Below are 22,081 nucleotides of genomic sequence, written 5' to 3' on the forward strand. Positions count from 1 at the left end.
TATAGAAAGTAAATGATCAGGACAAGCAGAAAATCCAAACATGTTTATTTACAAACACAATATAAAGAATGACCCAGAATGTAGGGTTCATATCACTGTTCAAACTATAATAATTCCATCCAAGCTCTAATAATTCCATCCTTTCATTTTCGGACTGATTATTCTACCTAGTTATTTTTTACTCTATAAAATTATGATATTTTGTGATTCTGAGACTCAAACTTGAAATGATTTAATGTGCTCATACGGATAACTTATTTTGTGCATTGTGTATTTTACACACGATCTCTGTGACTTTGAATTACAAGTCAAACAAACAATCTTCCAAAGACTTTAGGAGTGATCATAGAAGATCATGGGAATTTGGGGCGTTACAAAAATCAAAAGGCATTGCACAGCATGTACAGAAGAATGACCCTATGTTTCCAGTTCAGTAATGTTCCTCCACTCTGTCACAGTTAAACACAACAAATACTAATAGAAACAAACATACAGCATTACAAGGCTGAGATCCATGATGCTTTCAAGGTTACAACTTTGTCACATTGCAAAAAGGGAAATGACACGATCCAGTGATAATAATGATAACAAAAATCATATAATTTCAATAGGGAGCGATATTAGTAATTCCTTTCCATCATCTGTAAAAAAAAAAGTGCCTCTGTCGATCAGTTCTCTTTTAAAATGCATTCAAGGTTGATATAAGGTTTCAGGTAGCCTAGCGGTAAGAGAATTGGGCCAGTAACCGAAAGGTTGTTCTGCCCTTGAGCAAGGCAGTTAACCCCCCACAACAACAGCTCCCTGGGTGCCCAATGTGGCCGCCCCCTGCACCTCTCCGATTCAGAAGGGTTGGGTTAAAAGCGAAAGTCAAGTTTCGGTTGGGCCTTGTGTGCAATTGATGATAAATGTAATATCATTTGAATTAAACTAATCTCTCCCAAGGATCTGTAAGCTTTAGCAGAAGCTGATCGTTGTAAACATGTGTTGGTTGCAGGCACACACAAAACAGAGAATATAGTAGAATCATGCACAGCATCACATGAGTATGGAAATAGCATTATATCTTACAGGAATTATATTATATTTAGTCATTAAACAGCAGAAGTGAACCTCATCTTGTTATGGTTATTATGGTGAGTCAGCAGACATTAAGAACAAGAGTTTGTTTGATACGAACGTCCATTAGATAAGCAATTCAGGGGTGAATTGCATATCTGAGAGAGGATTTGTACATTTATATCGTAAGGCAGCATGGTTTTAAGACATGGATGACAGAGAGAAATCAGATTGGTCAACAGTGCCCAGGAACTTGGGCCAGGGTGTTTTTCTGACTATGTGGCCTACTATGGTAGTGGTGATTATAAAATATTAATCATCTCACCTTTGTTCAAAAACAGCAAGCAAATAAAACACAACCATTTCACATCAGAAATATCCAAGGATATCTTACAGTGTTTGGCTAGTTAGTTGTACAGAAGAAAGTGGACCTATAAAAAAGGTCCTCTCAGGTCAGGAGTGTTAACAGTGTTTTATAATAAATATTTACCCATATAAAACAGTTGAATGAAGCTGGACAACTGAAGGTTAAACAGTTGGACCTTTGAACATTTATTTTGGATTCCCTCAACGTCAATAGTGTTCAGGGTTTTTACACAGACATATATAAAAGCTGCCACACCTACAGAGTGTCTGAGAAAGAGAGCATGGGGGGAGGGGTGTCATAACACAGGAAGCGGCAAAGAGAAAGTACAGGAGGAGGTGAGGGACACACAGAGTGGCCTTATTTCAGTGTAAATAGTTGTGCATAACGTTAAGTTCAAACCTCTGTACAGCAGTACCACCGAGCCACTAAGATTGCACAGAAACGACATCACTAGGAAAGATCACTTCACAATAGAACAAGCAACCCACAGAATCTGAGATACCAGCGGCCATTGAAGATGCTTATTCAGCAAGAGAGTAAGAAACACATCAAGAGAAATTATAGTGTTGGCTTATAGTGTTGGCATAAAAGCAAGAAACCTTCAACACATGGAGCTAGTGTAAAAAGCACAAATATATACGGTGTGAGCTCAAAAGGCCATCTCTCATCAACTGTAAGAAAACACCATGGCATCTAAATGAATATATGCAAATGGATGATAAATTAAGAACCGAGACAAAAACAGGAGTAAATGGTCACTTCCCACGATGCATTACAGTGTGGGCGTGGCTCCGGTGCACGATTATGTGCAAGGTCCTGAGTGTACATTGAGGATACCTCGCGTGTGCATGTGCATGAAGTTAAAGATCTCATGGGGCATGGCGTGGAACCCGGGGCGGGGCTTGACGTTGTCATAGTAATGGTGCGTGATGAAAATGCCCGAGGGGTTCATGGGAAACGCCCAGAAGCCATAGAGGTGGACCTCCTCGCACAGTTCCATGGCGGCAGTGACTAGCATCAGGCCGCTGCTGAGGCGTTTGGCACGGACACCCTGGACAGTCCAGAATCGCTGGACATTGAGCAGGTACTGGGGGTGGAAGAAGAACACACCCCTCTGGGAGTCAAAGTCGTCCAGCATGTACTTGACCCGGAAGGAGACATCAGTGTTACGCGTGTTGTAGAAGGCGGGTAGGACCACTGACGAGTTCTCGTAGTTCTGAAGAACCTCGTAAAATGGTCGCCGCCACTTCTCTAGCTTCTGGAATCTGGTGTTGGAGGAGAGGAGAGGAGAGGGATTAGAGTGTGTATAAAGAGGGAGGAGGTGTATGTGTGTTTCGTGTGTGCGTTGGTGTGTATGTGTGTGTGTGTGTGTGTGTGTGTGTGTGTGTGTGTGTGTGTGTGTGTGTGTGTGTGTGTGTGTGTGTGTGTGTGTGTGTGTGTGTGTGTGTTTGCAAGGAGCAGACGTGCTGCAGCTCTGTGCCAGAACATTACATTTTACTAAGTGCAATGCACACCCATTGTAACTGCTGCCGTTAATGGATTTCAGGTCTAGATGGTGTGTGTGTGTGCGTGCCTGGGCCCAGATGTCAATTCAACGTCTATTCCACATTGGTTCAACGTAATTTCATTGAAATGATGTGGAAACAAAGTTGATTCAACCAGTGTGTGCCCAATGGGAATACACTTTTTTGTTGACATAGCCTTACAGTACCTCTCCGTTATAATACTTGGATTAATCGTCACCAGATCCGTTTTGGCGCCTACATCAGCTGAGTACTTCTCGTTGATGGGTGGTATGTTGCATCTTTGAAGGAAGGATAATTATTTACATTATCCAATGCAGATTCTGAGAAGGTCTGAGCAGAGTGAAAGTAATTAAATGGTGTATCTTGCCATTTGATATCTGCAGTCAAAAATAAATCAGCCCAAGCGTGATGCTTGGGAATATTTGTAGCACTACAGAATAAAGATGATGTGTACCTAAACACGAAATCTGCGGAGTCAATATCCTTCCCACATTTGCTGTTCTTGATGATTCCTCCGTTTCCAACAACTGCACATTTCTTAAACTGAGACTTGGAGTATGGCATGTCCTTTCAATGAAACAGAACCAGTGTCAAACAGAAATATGGGGTACAGTTTATAACCAGAGAAAGTGGAGTTCCATCACCTTAGGGTACGAGGTAGGGTACATAGCATAGGACACATGGATGACAGGTAGTCAAACAGGATGATATACTGTATATTGTTATAATTGGAACACTCACGTCAGGAAACATCTTGAAGACCTCAGTACTGATGGGCAGGATGCCACTGGTGTCCACCTCATACCTCAGCTTGGTGCCTGCTGGAGTGTTCCTCTTGGTTGTGAACAGGAAGGAGGGTGCATTACAACACCGCGACAGAGACATCCTATTGGAGAGAACAATAGAAGGGAAGAGTTACTGTCAGACCCAAAAAACTGTAGTAGAACAAGGGTGTCGCTCCTCTGAACAGGCTCATGCTAATAGACTGGTGGCATTCCAAGTCTTCTGTTTTGCATTCACGCTCTGCAGATGATCAGATATCACAATGCCTAAAGAAGTGTTTAAGGTCTTGTGAACCACAATAATATGATATAGCAATCTTTTGAGATGTACAGCGTGACTGCAAGAAAGGTGACCTGAAACACCATCTCTGTGATGCGTTAAAGTTAAAGGTCAATTAGAAGCTCACTTGAAGTTGTTGGTCTCCACCATGTTTTGCTGCCACTTGCACACCTGCAGGTTCCTCCATCTCTCAAACAGCTCCGACGTCTTCACCCTGGCAGATGGGCAGGGAAACCCCACATAAAACCGAGACAAACTATTAGAGTCAAGTGATCCATGTATGTTTAAGAATGAGCCCTATACCCTATGTTCCTATACTATATATACTGCAGATCAGAGGGGTACATTAAAAAAAATCCCTGCTGTAGATGGTCTCATGATGAGGGGGTTGAAAACTGCACAGGTAGATATAATTTTTAAATATTTAAAAACATGGGGAGGGGGCTGCATGGAGCTACAAAACCCACAGAGATGACACTGCAGCACTCTGCTCTGTAATATGAATATTAAACACGCGCTGAGGTGTAACATGAGAATGGCACTGGAAGCTGTGGCAATGGATTTAGCATTGCGCCCAGGCACTCCCTCTGATTGACGCCTTGCGCCCGCCGTCTTGAGGGGAAGATGGTGATGGCCAGAAATAGAAGGGCTCTAAATAGCTCCCCTTGAACTGACATTCCCCCTCGATGATTGGGAAATGTGATTTGCTCGGGGAGGGAAAGCACTACCAGGGCTGGCAGTAGTGTAAGGAGAGTCAGTCACTGCACTGGAACTGCTGGCAGAGTTGTTGTCTGTCTGTCGCGCTGTCTGCTGCCTGACCTGGCACACTGTCCCTCATCAAGCACCTCTTACAGGTGTGATAAATAGCTCAAACATCCTCAAGAACATGTACTGTAAGCCTGTGCCAGAGTCTGTTCTAGTGGTAGCACTGTACATCCCCCTGGCAAAAGAGGTTCAAGGCCTGTCTCGCCTACTTTCTCATCTATCTTTGCCCTTGTCTGTTTCTCCCACTATAGCTTCCTACTGCTGTATTATAAAATCATTATTTAAATGTTTGTTGATAGGACAAGGGATGGGCCTGAATGTTGGAACTGAGTGCACAGACTTAGCTTCCTCCTATATCTAATATTGACATTTCAAAGAGAGAACACAAACCAGCAAGGCACATAGGCCCTTGAGGATCAAAGTTGCCCATCACTGCATTTGTACACTCTTTGAAAAAAGGGTTCCAAAAGGGTTCCAAAAGGGTTCTTCAGCTGTCCCCACAGGAGAACCCTTTGAAGAACCTTTTTGGGTTCCATGTAGAACCCTCTGTGGAAAGGGGTTTTACATGGAACCCAAAAGGGTTCTACCCGGAGCCAAAAATATTTCTTCTAATGGTTCTCCTGTGAGGACAGCCAAAGAACCCTTTTAGGTTCTAGATAGAACCTTTTTTTCTAAGAGTGTAACACAGGCGATTACACTCACATGGTCAGGACTTTGACATCCATAATCTCCTGCCTGAGCTCTTTGCATGCAGTGGAGTTGTAGTCATAGGATCCATCGTATGAGTCCAGATACCTGGAGGGATAGTCACAGTCAGCGTCACGCTGCACTGATCTGATCTACATAATAATCAACAATAACAAGGAAGAGGCTGGTACACAAAACACATAGCACAGTGGGGTTGGGGAAAGATGTTATACATTGTGGGACACTTTTAACTTTATTCCAATACAATTGTGGCTTTACTTTAAAATACATTATGAATATTAATCTTTAACGTGAAGACATTGTTATGGAATGAGTGTCAGGTGTGATATCATTCCTATGGATACGGGATCCACAATATGTATCCTGGACACTTTTAAGTCACCAGCTACCATAATTTCTCTGTTTTGTTTTCAGATTTTCTTGTTGCTGATAACATTCATTATGTATTTTGACTTGACATGGGAACTTTGACTTCACATGGGGAACAACAATTAACATGGACATTCAAAAAATTGTGTTTGCAAACAACAAAAATAGCATGAAATACATAGTGAGAAAGGGGAAGGGGGAGGTAGAAATCTTGTGGTAAATTGTGAGAAAACATGACTAAATCCTGATGGCAGGGGCACCTAGACTGCATAACCTTTATCATGGATAAGGTTTGTCTCTGTTGTATGGCATGTACAGTATGCTGGATAGAGTGAACTGCACAGCTGCACAGTATGATGCCAATGGAGAATATGGGGAGTAACTGCGGCTGTCTCACTGCATAAGGCAGACTCAGTATACTTACCCAGGGGGCAAAACTGGTATTTTATGTGATTATAGTCTGGTTGGGTAACACTTTACTGTAGGTGTCCGCATGTATGCATTCCTAAGCTGTCATAAGTAGTTTTCAATAGTTATGAGTCACAGCATAAAACCGGTTATACAGTAATGGGTGGTTTACATGAATGTTCAACCTGTTGTCCTATGCTCTAATGTCAAATCAAATCAAATTGTATTAGTCACTTGAGACCTTACAGTGAAATGCTTACTTACGAGCCCCTAACCAACATACAGTTTAAATAAAATTAAAATAAAAATACGGATAAGAAATAAAAGTAACAAGTAATTAAAGAGCATGTCAACTGTTAATAACAACTGCTATTATACAGTCTGGGTGACAACTTATGTCATATGCCTGCTACATTAGAGTCGACATACCAGATGTTTTAAAAGGGTGTGATGTAATTTACCAAACTCTGTGTCACATTATTACATTGAATGGAATGATGGGCATCATAACCATGTCACATGCCCTTATAGCGTGTGCACAGACACCTTAAGTAAAGTTCCATTAATTTGAGATGTTATAAAACAGTTATGAATGTGCTTATACCACAGGATGAGTTGAGAGTTTCATAAAAGTTTACAATTTAAATTATCTCCAAGAAACATGGGCAAATGAGAGCACAGATGTACTAAAAAATTACATATTATAATAGCAAAAATGTTGAAATGAAATGGAAGCAAATATAATTTTACAATAAAATCAACGTTGCTGTGGAAAAATGGGACAGATGGGAAAAAAACAAGATGTGCAGGCTACAGTAATAATGACAGCAGCTATATTACAAAAAAATGGGTCAGGTAACTAGGAACAGAGAGCCCTGCTCTACACAGTCAAAACAATGTGTATTCATACCCTTAGTGGCACGACATGAGCAAAAGAGGCCTCACTGTGCTGCCCGCCCCCATCAATGCATAGCTAGCTAGAGCTAGAGGTACTAAACGTAGCTAGCTAGTTGGGGAATTCTGAATTATAAATCTTACTTTGCAGCACATCACACAATACATTCTCTTTCACATATACATTCGGTTAGAGGCAATTACTTTTTAATCTTAAAGAGATTCTCCGGTACTTTTGTATACTTTTTAGCCAGTAGTTCACAAGCCAAAAATGGTCCCCGAAAATGACGTACTTCGTCACATATGTGCAGATATGTGCACCACGTCATTTCTCTCTCTCTCTGCTGTGTATGCATCTTGCTAGTAGTCATTCAAATGGTGAGGGGCTGAAGCTCATTGGCTAGAACTCAAATTGCTACGGGGCTGGCCCACGTGGAGGAAAATGTAGTGAAAACAGCACAGCACAACTTCCAGAACAACATTTGCTTTCAAACTAGGAATTTTGTGGCTAATAGAGGGAAGACAAAAATTCTGCTAATAGATTATGGATGTATGAACTACACATTCACACATCTAGCACAAAGCAGGAGGTTTAAAAAATACCTTGTTGTCGCAAAGTTCCGGAGCATGATTTTAATACATGTTGTTTAACTCAATCTAACTAGCAAACGTTATCCATGTTCTTTGCTATTGGTTTGTGAGGTGATATTCTCGCTTCTGTGTTGTTATGTTGGTAAGTCCCACCCTTCTTCTTCTTCCGATTTCAGCTACATGATTCACTGACACAAGAGACCGCAATAACTTTCCATTGGATCCGCAAACTTGTGTCGGCGAATCATATCGCTGAAATCAGAAGAAGGGTGGGCATTAACATAACCTAACGTAGCAGGCGTAAAAGAAACATAAGATGGGAGAAGAGATCTTGGCTCATCATGTGGAAAACTTAGCTAACAGCTAATAAAATAGATAAAAACAACATTAGTTAGCTTGAGTTAAATAACATGTATTAAGATGAAAAGTTTCTCCATTTAAAATGTACAGCGCCTTCAGAAAGTATTCAAACCCCTTGACTTATTCCACATTTTGTTGTTACAGCCTGAATCCAAAATGGATCTCACCCATCTACACACAATACCACACAATGACAAGCAAAACTTTTTAGAAATGTAAATGTATTGAAAAAAGTATACAGATATATGTCATTTATATCTATTTAAACCAATAATCAAGTCAAGTCAATAATTTGTAGAAACACCTTTGACAGCGATTACAGTTGTGAGTCTTTCTGGGTAAGTCTCTAAGAGATTTCCACTGCTGAATTGTGCAACATTTGTCTATTATTATTTTCAAAATTCGTCAAACTCTGTCAAATTGGTTGTTGATAATTGCTTGACAACCATTTTCAGATCTTGCCATAGATTTTCAAATGGATTTAACTTCTTGAGTGTAGGGGGCAGGATTTTCTTTTTTTGGCTAAAAAACCGTACCCATTTGAAACTGCCTATTTCTCAGGCCCAGAAACTAGAATATGCATATAATTGTCAGATTGGGATGGAAAACACTCTAAAGTTTCCAAAACTGTCAAAATATTGTCTGTGAGTATAACAGAACCTATATCGCAGGCGAAAACCTGAGGAAAATCAAACCAGGAAGTGCTGTTTTTTCTGAAAGCTCTCTGTTCCATTGGATGCCTTGCCTCCATTTAAAGGGATATCAACCAGATTCTTTTCCTATGGCTTCCTCAAGGTGTCAACAGTCTTTAGACATAGTTTCAGGCTTTTATTTTGAAAAATGAGCGAGAAAGTTAACATCGTGTCAGTGGATAGCTGGGTGTTCGCAGAGTTTTGCTTGCGCAACAGAGTGGGGCAGCCATTGTCTCTCCCTCTCCTATTGAAAAAGTGACAGTCCCAGTTGATATATTATCGATTATATATTTTAAAAACAACCTGAGGATTGATTATAAAAAACATTTGACATGTTTCTGTGGACATTACGGATACTATTTGGAATTTTCGGCTACGATGTCGCGACCGCTCGAGCCTGTGGATTTCTGAACATAACGCGCCAAACAAATGGAGGTATTTTGGATATAAAAATAATCTTTATGGAACAAAAGTAACATTTATTGTGTAACTGGGAGTCTCGTGAGTGCAAACATCCGAAGATCATCAAAGGTAAGCGATTTAATATATTGCTTTTCTGACTTTCGTGACCAATCTACTTGGCTGCTAGTGTTTGTAATATTTTGTCTACTGAGAGAGATGTTCTTACACAAACGCTTGTTATGCTTTCGCCAAAAGGGTGTATTGAAATCTGACACGCCAGGTGGATTAACAACAAGCTAAGCTGTGTTTTGCTATATTGCACTTGTGATTTCATGAAAATTCAATATTTTTAGTAATTTAATTTGAATTTGGCGCGCTGCAATTCAGCGGGTGTTGATGAAAATGATCCCGCTAAAGTGATGGGTGCGTCAAGTTTTAAGTCAAAACTGTAACTCATCCATTAAGGAACATTCACTGTCTTCTTGGTAAGCAAGTCCAGTGTAGATTTGGCCTTGTGTTTTAGGTTATCATTGTCCTGCTGAAAAATGAATTAATCTCCCAGTGTCTTTTGGAAAGCAGACTAGACCAGGTTTTTCTCTAGGATGTTGCCTGTTGGATGTGATAGAATAATACTATATCTATCTGAAACTTGTTCACTGAGGATAACTGATGCTATTTATATGTACAGTACCAGTCAAAAGTTTGGACACACCTACTCATTCCAGGGTTTTTCTTTATTTTTAATATTTTCTACATTGTAGAATAATAGTGAAGAGATCGAAACTATGAAATAACACATATAGAATCACGTAGTAACCCACAAATAAAACGCTGTTTTTTCTTATTCCTCAAAGTAGCCACCCTTTGCCTTGATGACAGCTTTGATTTAATGTCATTTTGTTCCCCTTGTCCAGACACTGTCCTTGTTTTGTTTCATGTCTGTTTCTTCTCTCCCTGTACTTGCTTCTCATCTCCCAGCGTCTGTCCTCACAAAATGCAGACACCAATATTGGTAGGGAGTTTTTTTGTTTTTTGTTGGGGTTGGTGACCGAGCCCGGGTGCCCCTGCCGAAGGAACCAAGGGTGCTTCAGCTGGCTCATCGGGCTTCCATGCCTTAGCTGGCTCGAGAGGTTTTCTTGCCTCAGTTGGCTCAGCAGGCTCCTCAGCCGGCTCGACGGGCTCCCACTCCTGAGCCGGCTCATCAGGCTCCCATCCCCCGCTTCCATTTCATTTCATTTCAATATTTATTTATTTTTGCCAAGTTGTTGGCATTATAATGTGTGCTTTTTGAAATAAAAAAAACATCTGTGCTCCCATTTGCCCATGTTTCTTGGAGATCCTTTGAATGGTATGCTTTATGATACTCTCAACTCATCGTGTGGTATAAGCACATTCATAACTGTTTTATAACACCTCAAATTAATGTCACTTTACTTAAGGTGTCTGTGCACACTCTATAAGAGCATATGACATGGTTATGAAGCCCATCATTCCATTCAATGTAATAATGTGACACAGAGGCTGGTAAATTATATAGCATCCTGTTATAACATCTGGTATGTAGACTCTAATGTAACATATAACAACATATGACATAAGTTGTCTTGCAGACAGTGTAATATCAGTTGTTATTAACAGTTGACTAGCGCATATGACCACAGGACAAAAAGTCATTTTTAACACACATTATAACTGGTTTTATAACGTCTCATGCCTTGACTCATAAATATTTAAAACTACTTATGACAGCTTATGACATAGTATAATGTGTTATATATCTGTTATAGGCTTTATGAATGCATGCATAAGGAAGCCTACAGTAAAGTGTTACCTCATGTTGTATACTGGTTGTATAAGGAAGCTTTAGCAACCATGTAAGCCTCTTTATCTGGATATACTTATAATAATCTGATTATCGGACATCTTTCCCATGACGTCTTGGTCTTGTCACGAAAAATATGTCTTATCCTGTTATAAGACATATTCTCAACCAGTTTACAACCAGAATATAACTTCATTTAGGATTCATGTGCCACATTTTGCTTGCTGGTTAGCCTGAGTTCATCAGTCCCTGTCTGGAATAACCATAAATGTCTCCCTTATCTGCAGATCTCTTTGCATGTAGAAATTTAACTAAGGAAGATCACATGAAAATATGTTGGTCCTACATTTGTATTTATTACCTTATCTGGTATGACATGCACACACATACATACAGACATACATGCGCAATCATACACATAAGCATAATGTACATACTGTACACAGTCATCACTCTCACTCAGATTCAAACTATTCAATAAGATTTTACAGCTCATTGAATGATTCAGATGTAATTTGATAAAATCCGGATTGGACAAATACAACCTTTACATGCTTGCGAGGCTAGGAAATCTTCTTAACAAGAGGTTTCAGACAAGGAAATAAATAAATAAACCAATAAAGAAACATTATACAGGAAAATGGTGACATAAAACAAAAAATCAACAACAACATTAGATTGATATGGTGGTAGTGATTGTGTAATATTTGAGACAAACACAATGACATCTGAAGGGAAGGAAACTTAAGGAAGGTGAGAACATGGTGAACATTTTAGCATGACAGAAAGGATTTTTGAATAACATTTTGCATCTTCTCCTCCCTTTTGAGAGCATAATCGGCACCAGAATCTAACCCAAATCTTTTCCTCCCTCTCAGGCCAGGCAGAGAGCCACACAGAGGAGTCAAATTTCCCACTAGGCATATTTAAATAGGCTTGTAATGGATAATGCTATTGATCCATGTACCAGCTTTGGAAAAGCCTGCCCTATCTGGCGCCTGAGCAGGAGGATTCTTGCCTGAGGACCACAGCCAACTGCATAGCCTCAGAGGCACCAGGAAAGAAGGTGAGCTCAAAGCTCCCAATACCTGATACCTATTGAGAAGGTGCTTTCTATTTGGAAAATATTTAAAAGTAGATACCAAATAGGTGATGTTGAGTCCTACTCTCTACTAGATGGATAAAGAGTGGCTGCCCAGCGGGCAAAACTGGTTCCATTGGCTAAACATCTTTTTAGCAACCATAAAATATATCTTAATCTGATTGTAATCTAGCTATACGACAAGATAACAACCCCAAAATCTATTTCCAATCACGTGTTGATGTCGTCTTTATCTGGTTGTAATCTGGTTATATGAAGTCCCCTCTACTATACCAGAAAGCCAGTTTACAACCAAAAAAATGAAGTTATTATGACGTCAGGTGTCAAATTTTGTCTGCTGGGTGAGGTGTTGCTCCGTTGAATCCAAGATGACGGCCTTCACAATGTGCCACGCCAGTGAGTGAATTTGTAGGATAAATGCTATCTCAGTGAGATAGGATGAGGTGGAGAATGTTGGTGAAAAGGGGGAATAATGTTCTAAGCATGATTGATGTGGCTGTTAAAGTAAAATGAGGTGAGGTAAAACACAAACAGACAACATGGACGACATGACAGAAAAATGCATTTGAACGAGATGGTGGGATAAAAATCCAAATGAGTAAGGAACAATGAAACTGGTTGTCTACATCCACCTGATGATGCGGTGTATTTTGGATTGGCTTGTTATCAAGTAAATACTTAAAAGGTCTAGAGCAGCATGTCTCTTGTCCTTTATCATTTAAAAATTAGCTTCTTAGCTTCTTTTGGTTTACCTCTAATGATGAACCCCTAATAAGCACTGTAGACTAGATAGAGAAGAAAGAGGATGACTCTGAATGTCATCTTAGACCGCCAATGCCACACTGGCTTTCTGCTATCCATGAGGGATGGCCTGATGGAAGAGTGCCTATTAATAACCAGCGGGTTATCACGCCTACTGACTTTAGGTCCTCAGCCCACTGAAGCCAAAGACCTACTGGGAAAGGGTCACGGGGTGGCAGGGGGTGGAAGGGATGAGACAACATGCAAGAGCAATCTGCAGTGCAACCACCACTGAAAATATATGAGAGTTTGATCCTTTCAGACCAATGAAAAAGAAAGAGGCATTCTTGGGTTTCTGTAAAAGTACTTAAAATGCCTTCAGACTGGCCTACCTTTGAGAGCGTTTTTTATTCTTCTTAATATCGGCTAGGCAGGGTGTGACTATTACGGAGATCTGTGAATCTGGCTGAAAATTCTGACGGAAACATCTGTCAACATGCAGACAGGAAATAATCCAGGTAGGTCGCAGAGAGATACAATGCAGATATGAGAAGAGGAGATAGGGGAGCAGAGAGATGTGTCCACTATGTATATGACATCCACTCAGAGCTGTGCAGAATGCATGAACACACAGGTTGAGGGTGAAAGGCATTTGAGAAATGGGTGCTGGATGAGACACAGCGGTACAAGGAGAAGCCAGTACATCAACAGGAGAACCGTGGTCCAACCAGCTTCTCGGGGGGGGTTAGGGTTCGAGGGTCACGGGGTGGCAGGGGGTGGAAGGGATGAGACAACATGCAAGAGCAATCTGCAGTGCAACCACCACTGAAAATATATGAGAGTTTGATCCTTTCAGACCAATGAAAAAGAAAGAGGCATTCTTGGGTTTCTGTAAAAGTACTTAAAATGCCTTCAGACCGGCCTACCTTTGAGAGCGTTTTTTTTTCTTCTTAATATCGGCTAGGCAGGGTGTGACTATTACGGAGATCTGTGAATCTGGCTGAAAATTCTGACGGAAACATCTGTCAACATGCAGACAGGTAAGTTAGAGTTAAACGTCAGTGTGAGTGGGTCCTGTGTCATCATCACCCCTGCAAACATCTCAACTAGGATTCCTCAGAAATGCAAAACAAGCAGAAGCAAAATAATTATGTGTGTGTTGCTGACTTCATCTCTTTACTAGTTAGTTAGTACAGCAGTTTGTTGGTTATACTGGTTATGCATTGCGAGTGGAGGCTTCTAAGGCCCAGGCCACACATGCAGGGGGCTGGGTTATCAGCAGGAAATCTCAAGTTCTCTCTCTCTCTATCTCTCTTTCTTTCTCACAGGGGTGTTGTACAGTCAGTCAATCACATTGGAAATGTACCTTTTCTTCCCATTCCTGGCAGGCTTCAGAGATCCATCATCCAAGAAATTTACAGGACCGGTCCAATTTCCTGTCTCGTCTCCTTTGAGTCGGCTAAACTGTTGCGCACTAGTAAGAAAATGAGGCAGTTTATTTGGGATTTATTGTGCTTTAATTACCTGAGAACTAACAGTCAGTCAGTCAGTCAAACACACACACACACTCTTATACACAATGCACAAACACACACAGAGACACACCACAGCATACAGAGGGATCAGCATTTGGCTTTAGTAAACCAAATCAAACCAAGCCAAACATAGTTAGAATGAACCTAGATAATAACACAATGGTTGATAACAAATCTAGAGTATAAAACGGACAATGAAACTCAGTTATACATTTGTCATAAATAAAACACCCGTAAAAAAAATCTAAATTAGTTGGGGATAAAAAAGAAGAGGGGGCAAATAAATAATGGACAAATGTGCCTTGCATGTCAAATATTCAATCTTACCAAAGAATGATGATAGGCTACATTGAGAGAGAGAACAATTAAACAAGCAAAAACAGTAGCTAAAAATCTGAAGGGGACAAATAAGTTCAAGCTCAGACACAGCTGAATGACGAAGTGTATATGGGTCTGGCAATCTGGTGTGGTTGGCACAGATACCTCAAATCTGAGAATGGCATGCAAAGCAGACACACACTTCTATCTCTGCTGCAGAGCAGTGGGACAGAAAACACTTGGTTTGAAACAGTGTGTAAATATGCTACGTCTGTTTATGACATGAAATAAAGATGCTTCACTTAATCCATTCATTGTGGTCAAACAGGTCAAATCTCAGTTGTTGTCTCACTAAAACCCCTAATCATTCACCATTTTAGGGGGTTTTGCCCAATATGCAGCACATCTTAGTTCGGTAGATTAGCCTATAGGGTATTATTGCACATTACGCTCATGCACAATCTAAAAAACCACAACACATTATTTAAATCAGAACCAAATGATTATGGTTAACGGGTTACATAGAGAACAGACAAACTGAGAGGATACTTAACGGTTTACAGACAATAGCAGCATATAGGCCACCGTTGAGAGGTGCATAGCACCTGTACCCTCCCAGGCCACGACGCTGTCCCCTACTGGATGGGACAGATCCCATCTCCTCCCTGAGTAACATGAGTGAATTGAACAGGTTTTGTCAAAATTGCATGAGGCAAATCCAAATATCCCAACCAAATATCCAAACCTGTAAGAAATTCAAATGATTTAATTCAAAGATGGATTTTGCATAAAAGGGACATGTTTGATTTCAGTCATCATATTTGAACCCTAAAAAAACATATGAATCGAAATAAACCTATTTGAGCATTCCTTTCCATTGTGCAAATAATCCTGTGACTTTGTTCCATCAAATCATTGTGGACAGCAAAGTGTATCACTACAGTGTACTGGAAAATAATCTTGCACATAAATCCTCTCCATAAGCACATTATGTGATGAAACGAACACTACTTTGGGCCTCATGTCAATACTGTGCGCCCATTTGGCTTCTCAGAGAAACACTTAAAAATCTCAATGACACTCTGCCCCTGGCTGTTGCGGTCAGGATGGAGTGTGCTAAAACAGGACATGGATTTAGGCTTCTGGATCTGCTACATGATGCTCCTAAAGAAACCAGTGGGTGCAGCCACCGCACACCTGCACACCATCCAACTATCTAGAGGAGTACCCTGTCTCAAAAAAGGTGACACTTTCTTTTCCCAACAAAGAAACTGCTGATGTGGTCTCTAAAAATACTGAACCTGACCTATCTGATCCACCATATTATCCAAATTAATATTACTGATGCCACATGGCACAGTGTTGATATGGCTGATATCACTCTGCAGACTATTTATAGGCATTAAAGAGCTACTGTTCTGTTACTGTTGAGTTGATCAATAAATCAATATTGCTTCCTGTCAATTTTGTTTAGCGTGTATTATCAGCCTGTCAATTTCAATACTATCATGTTATGCGGAAACAAGTCTTTGACCTTCCATTCAATTCTACACCATAATTCCAAACAACATAAATCAGCGAATTAAAAAGGACCCAAATAGATTGAGTTAGCAGCCATCCATAATGCACTCTAAGGCCTATAGTCTGGAGTAGAAGACAACGTAGCTATTTCTGCAAGGGCAGAGTTATGGTTGTGAGAGTAGAACATGAATAATATCCTAATAGGATGTCCATTACTCACACAGGATAATCATTTGAACTGGTGAAGGTTTCTTAAGTGCTTACTCAACGGAGATTCAACTATCAACGTGCCCAGGTCCATTATCTACAAAGACATTTGTCACAGTCCTCCCGGTATTTTCTCCTCTAAGGGAAGGTCGGCAGGCACTCAACATACTAATAGCTAAGCTTTGTTTTAGAATAATCTGCTACGGAGGCTATGGTTCCAATTATATAATTGAAACAAGAATCTGGCATGCTCATGCTCAATCTTTTTTTTAAAGATCTGGGTGCAGTTTTGGAGTTTTAGTTCAACTAAATAATAACCAAGAGTTCAATCCAAAAATGAAAAATTGTACCCCCCCCCCAAAAAAAAACATACCGATGGATCTAGTCAAGCTAGTTGTTATCTCTGAGTGGATTTCTAACATCATCTCCAGGACTGTTTGGTGCCACTTGTAGCCTACCCAGCCTGCTGCGGGTATTTTTAGGCATCGCCCTCTCCGAGTCAAGTGGAGATGAGAGAAGATCATGTGCACTGCTGCAAAGTGGGTCACCGTACTATTTAATAAGCCCTTCTTCCTCTCTACCCTGTGATTTCACAGCTTCGCGATCTCTACCCTGGCATAGAGCTTTAGGGGGTGTTTGCTAATGTCACTGCAGCCAGGCTGTGCTATATGATACACACTGTGGAAAATGAGAAATTTATCACGTGCCAGAATGCTAAAAGCACTACACCACTCCAAAGCACATGTGCCTTATGTCTTTTAACAGACATGTGCACTCTCTGAATAGTGACCCTGAATTATCTTGAAGGTCTAACATAATCTGGACCTTCTTTGGAAAATGGTGACATCATCAGACAACTGTGTACCCAAATCATTGAGGGTAAAACAAAGTCTGCAAAACAGAAAATATCAAAATGGCAGTCCACGACCCAATTCTGTCTACAGCTGCAAAAAAAATCTATAACAATCTTGGACTAGTGGAGGACTAAAGTGCATGTTATGCTGGTTATTCTCAGATAGTGCTCTCAACAACTGGCATTATTGCATTGTAGTTTAAGTGTCTTCTGTAGTACAGTCTCTTCCAGACCCACAGAATCTGATCATTTGCAGAGATAGTTTACTGAGATCCTTTGGGGCATAAGAGAATCTCGTGAGATTGAGACCCATGTCCTTAGGCAGTGTTTGACTGGGCTACGTTTTGGTAGCATAGGTCGGGAGGGGTTGGACCGTTGGTCCCATTCACAGCTTTAGCTTGTTGTCATGGTTTCAGCATGTGGGGGGAAGAGGGGAAGAATATCTCACAGTGACATCATTTTTAAGACACTCACTCTCTCCATCACGCTCTCTCTCTTTCCCTCACACACACTCTCATTCTCTCGCTCTCTTTTTCCTGAGGTGTGCAGATACTGTGTAGCAAAATGGCTGCCGTTGTGGCACACTGGCTGGCTCAGTAGCTTCGTTGTGACTGTAGCCCGTTCCCCTCTTTCCCAGTCAGAGTGCTAGAAGTGCGGGGCAAGATAGATAGATAGATAGATAGATAGATAGATAGATAGATAGATAGATAGATAGATAGATAGATAGATAGATAGATAGATAGATAGATAGATAGATAGATAGATAGATAGATAGATAGATAGATAGATAGATAGATAGATAGATAGATAGATAGATAGATAGATAGATAGATAGATAGATAGATAGATAGATAGATAGATAGATAGATAGATAGATAGATAGATAGATAGATAGATAGATAGATAGATAGATAGATAGATAGATAGATAGATAGATAGATAGATAGATAGATAGATAGATAGATATAGATAGATAGATAGATAGATAGATAGATAGATAGATAGATAGATAGATAGATAGATAGATAGATAGATAGATAGATAGATAGATAGATAGATAGATAGATAGATAGATAGATAGATAGATAGATAGATAGATAGATAGATAGATAGATAGATAGATAGATAGATAGATAGATAGATAGATAGATAGATAGATAGATAGATAGATAGATAGATAGATAGATAGATAGATAGATAGATAGATAGATAGATAGATAGATAGATAGATAGATAGATAGATAGATAGATAGATAGATAGATAGATAGATAGATAGATAGATAGATAGATAGATAGATAGATAGATAGATAGATAGATAGATAGATAGATAGATAGATAGATAGATAGATAGATAGATAGATAGATAGATAGATAGATAGATAGATAGATAGATGTATTGCTGGGGCTGGATTCATGCCATCTCAGCCATAACATATTCGATAGTGGATGCCATGAATCCACAGGATTTCATCAGAGTAGCCCAAGCGGTGGGGAGACACACATGTGAGGGGAATTGGGCGGGGGGAGCAGTTAGAATACAGCACATATATGTTTGCTGTAAGGCAAAGCTATAATGAACTCTTTTATTTTTTGGGGGGTGGGGGTGTTAAATAGGCCTATCTTAAGATTAAAAAAATATATCAGGTTCTCAGTATCTGTTCGTCTCACAATGAAAAACATCCCAGCAGATGATAATGCAGAAGTCAAAGCCTTACAGTGATTAATAATAGCATGTATCACTATGGGTGCTATTAGCAACAACAGATTGCATGAGAAAAGGTAGAGTCCCTATTAATAGAGATATTACTGTTGCAGAGGTGTTACGAAACATCTTAGAATGCATTATGCTGAAACAGCAGCATGACCGTGTGTGCATTGAAGCCCACAGTGTATAGTAGCTAAATTACTATCGAATCAGACAATAACCCCTTCGACATTAACATGAAGAATTATCAATATTAAGTGAAAAATACTGAACAATGAACTGCATCAATAGATTTGAGTTGTTTTTAAAACTGTAATATCAGCAGATAGGATATCAGTAGATATCCAAGCCTTATTTATGTAAGATGTATGATCTGCAGATAAGACTGAAACTGATAATCTATTAAACACTTTAAAAAGAAGGAGGTACACTACCATAATCAGCTGGGGCTCTGTATGTAGCATGAATGTGATGCTTCACCTCATGAGAATAGTTTATATATGCCACTGGAAAAATGGAAGACTAATTTGCTATTTTTCAGGCTTACCCCCCACCCCTCCCCCTCCCATGCAGCAATTATTCCAACCACTACTCCCATATTTACACTGAATTACAATGATGACAGTATTAATACAGTTAGAACAATAACAGAGCCATTTAATTCACAACATTTTAAAATGTCAGGCTGTCCCTTACATTTCAACATTATGCTATTGATAATAATTGAGTCTTCAGATGAATGGCAATTTATTTGATTTGGGCCTATAGGCTATTTGTGGAAGATATATACAGTGCTTTCAGAAAGTATTCAGACCCCTTGATTTTTTTCAGCATTTTGTTACGTTAAATATAAATGTATTAAATACATTTTTCCTCAACAATCTGCACACAATACCCCATAATGACAAAGTGAAAACAGGTTGATTGAATTTTTTTATATATTTTTTTATATTTACATAAGTATTCAGACCCTTTGCAATGAGACTCAAACTTGAGCTCAGGTACATCCTGTTTCTATTTATCATCCTTGAGATGTTTCTACAACGTGATTGGAGTCCACCTGTGGTCAATTCAATTGATTGGACATGATTTGGAAAGGCCCACCTGTCTATATAAGGTCCCACTGTTGACAGTGTGTGTCAGAGCAAAAAGGAATTGCATGTCAGGTCAAAGGAACTGTCCGTAGAGCTCCGAGACAGGATTGTGTCGAGGCACAGATCTGGGGAAGGGTACCAACACATTTCTGCAGTATTGAAGGTCCCCAAGAACACAGTGGCCTCCATCGTTTTTCAAATGGAAGACGTTTGGAACCACCAAGACTCTTCCTAGAGCTGGCCTCCTGGCCAAACTGAGCAATCGGGGGAGAAGGGCCTTGGTCAGGGAGGTGACCCGATGGTCACTCTGACAGAGCTCTAGAGCTCCTCTGTGGAGATGGGAGAACCTTCCAGAGGGACAACATTCTCTGCAGCACTCCACCAATCAGGCCTTTATGGTGAAACCAAGATTGAACTATTTGGCCTGAATGGCAAGCGTCACATCTGGAGGAAACGTGACACCATCCGTACGGTGAAGCACGGTGGTGGCAGCATCATGCTGTGGGGATGTTTTTTAGCAGCAAGGACTGAGAGACTAGTCAGGATTGAGGGAAAGATGAACGGAGCAAAGTACAGAGAGATCCTTGATGAAAACCTGCTCCAGAAGGTTCGCCTTCAAACAGGACAACGACTCTAAGTACACAGCCAAGACAATGCAGGAGTGGCTTCAGGACAAGTCTCTGAATGTCCTTGAGTGGCCCAGCCAGAACCCGGACATGATCAAACAGCTTTGGAGAGACCTGAAAATAGCTGTGCAGCATCACTCTCCATCCAACCTGACCAAGCTTTAGAGGATCTGTAGAGAAGAAATGGGAGAAAGTCCCCAAATACAGGTGTGCCAAGCTTGTAGTGTCATACCCAAGAAAGCTCAATGCTGTAATTGCTGTCAAAGGTGCTTCAACAAAGTACTTAGTAAAGGGTCTGAATACTTATGTAAACTGTTATATTTCAGTGTATTAAATATTTAATTTTTTATAATTTAGTAAAACAGTCTTAAAACCAATGTTTTGCGTTGTCATTATGGCGTATTGTGTGTGGATGTATGAGGGGGGAAAACACTATTTAATACATTTTAGAATAAGGCTGTAAGGTAACAAAATGTGGAAAAAGTCAAGGGGTCTGAAGACTTTCCGAAGGCATTGTACTTAACATCGCTTACCTTTTAATGTAGTTTTTTCCATAGAGAATCTGTTGTAAAAGTGTAACCAGTCCAAATGCGCAAATGAATATAAAACAAAGCGACCTATTGCCGAGTAAATCTCTACCCGACGTAGGGTCGGCGTATCCCATTCTCCGGCGCAGCATCCGCTGGTGCCAAAAACCACAGAATTATCCTTCTCTCGCCGCACCATTCAGAATCAATCACACAGGTTTACCGTGAAAGCATTCGAGAAGACAATTGTCCAAATGTATTTACGGTATTTTTACAAATCTACCTCGCTGCGGCCACAGCACAAATCTCATTGGTCTTGGTCGAGAAGCATTGCCTCCTTATAAATAAATAGAAAGCATGGAAATAGGCTACAACTCCGGACGGACCGTGATTTGATTATTAATTGTAGAATAAAAATCTTCTACCTTCTGGTATTTTGCAAGGCTGATGATGGTACAGAAAACATTAAATATTTCTTCAAAAATGCCTGACATCTGTTTGTTGATCATGCGTTACTGTCTCGACTAGGTGGTGCGCTCGATCGTAGGGCTCCACAGACAGTGGCAGGCAATGCAGATATTCTAGTCTCATTTAACAGTGTTCCATAAGCGGTCTGGATAGGCTAGCTCATAAAAAGAACATGACTGTCATTCGTAAATAGTCAAACGAATGGTGTAGTCTACGAAATCTCTCTTTTCTCAGGACAAACATAATGGCGTTAATTGTGACGCACAGTTTGGTGATAATAACAGCTTCTTCTTTCTATTACAGCAGACTGGTCTATATATGCTGATGCTCTCTCTCTCTCTCTCGCTCTCTCTCTATCTG

The 22,081-nt window shown here is 40.2% G+C and overlaps 1 protein-coding gene across 6 annotated transcripts; it reads right to left on the reverse strand.

The window, feature by feature from the left end:
• Positions 1-28: 28 nt before the first annotated feature.
• Positions 29-22,033, reverse strand: LOC112230918 (alpha-2,8-sialyltransferase 8E). 6 transcript variants are annotated; one of them, XM_024397305.2, is made up of 10 exons: positions 21,260-22,033; positions 15,273-15,383; positions 14,232-14,339; positions 13,792-13,887; positions 5,479-5,571; positions 4,139-4,225; positions 3,691-3,835; positions 3,404-3,516; positions 3,135-3,227; positions 29-2,688 (listed from the first exon to the last, which is right to left on the reverse strand). In XM_024397305.2, exons 1-10 carry the CDS (start codon positions 21,403-21,405, stop codon positions 2,226-2,228), a joined length of 1,455 nt encoding a protein of 484 aa, XP_024253073.1. In that variant the 5' UTR covers positions 21,406-22,033; the 3' UTR covers positions 29-2,225. The 6 variants fall into 6 exon arrangements, with proteins under 6 accessions (XP_024253073.1, XP_024253075.1, XP_024253074.1 ...); XM_024397307.2 differs by lacking the exon at positions 15,273-15,383 and having other exon boundaries at positions 21,260-22,031; XM_024397306.2 differs by lacking the exon at positions 13,792-13,887 and having other exon boundaries at positions 21,260-22,030.
• Between the last annotated feature and the right edge of the window lie 48 nt (positions 22,034-22,081).

Source organism: Oncorhynchus tshawytscha, linkage group LG33, assembly GCF_018296145.1.
Source record: "Oncorhynchus tshawytscha isolate Ot180627B linkage group LG33, Otsh_v2.0, whole genome shotgun sequence".
NCBI classification, from domain to species: Eukaryota; Metazoa; Chordata; class Actinopteri; order Salmoniformes; family Salmonidae; genus Oncorhynchus; species Oncorhynchus tshawytscha.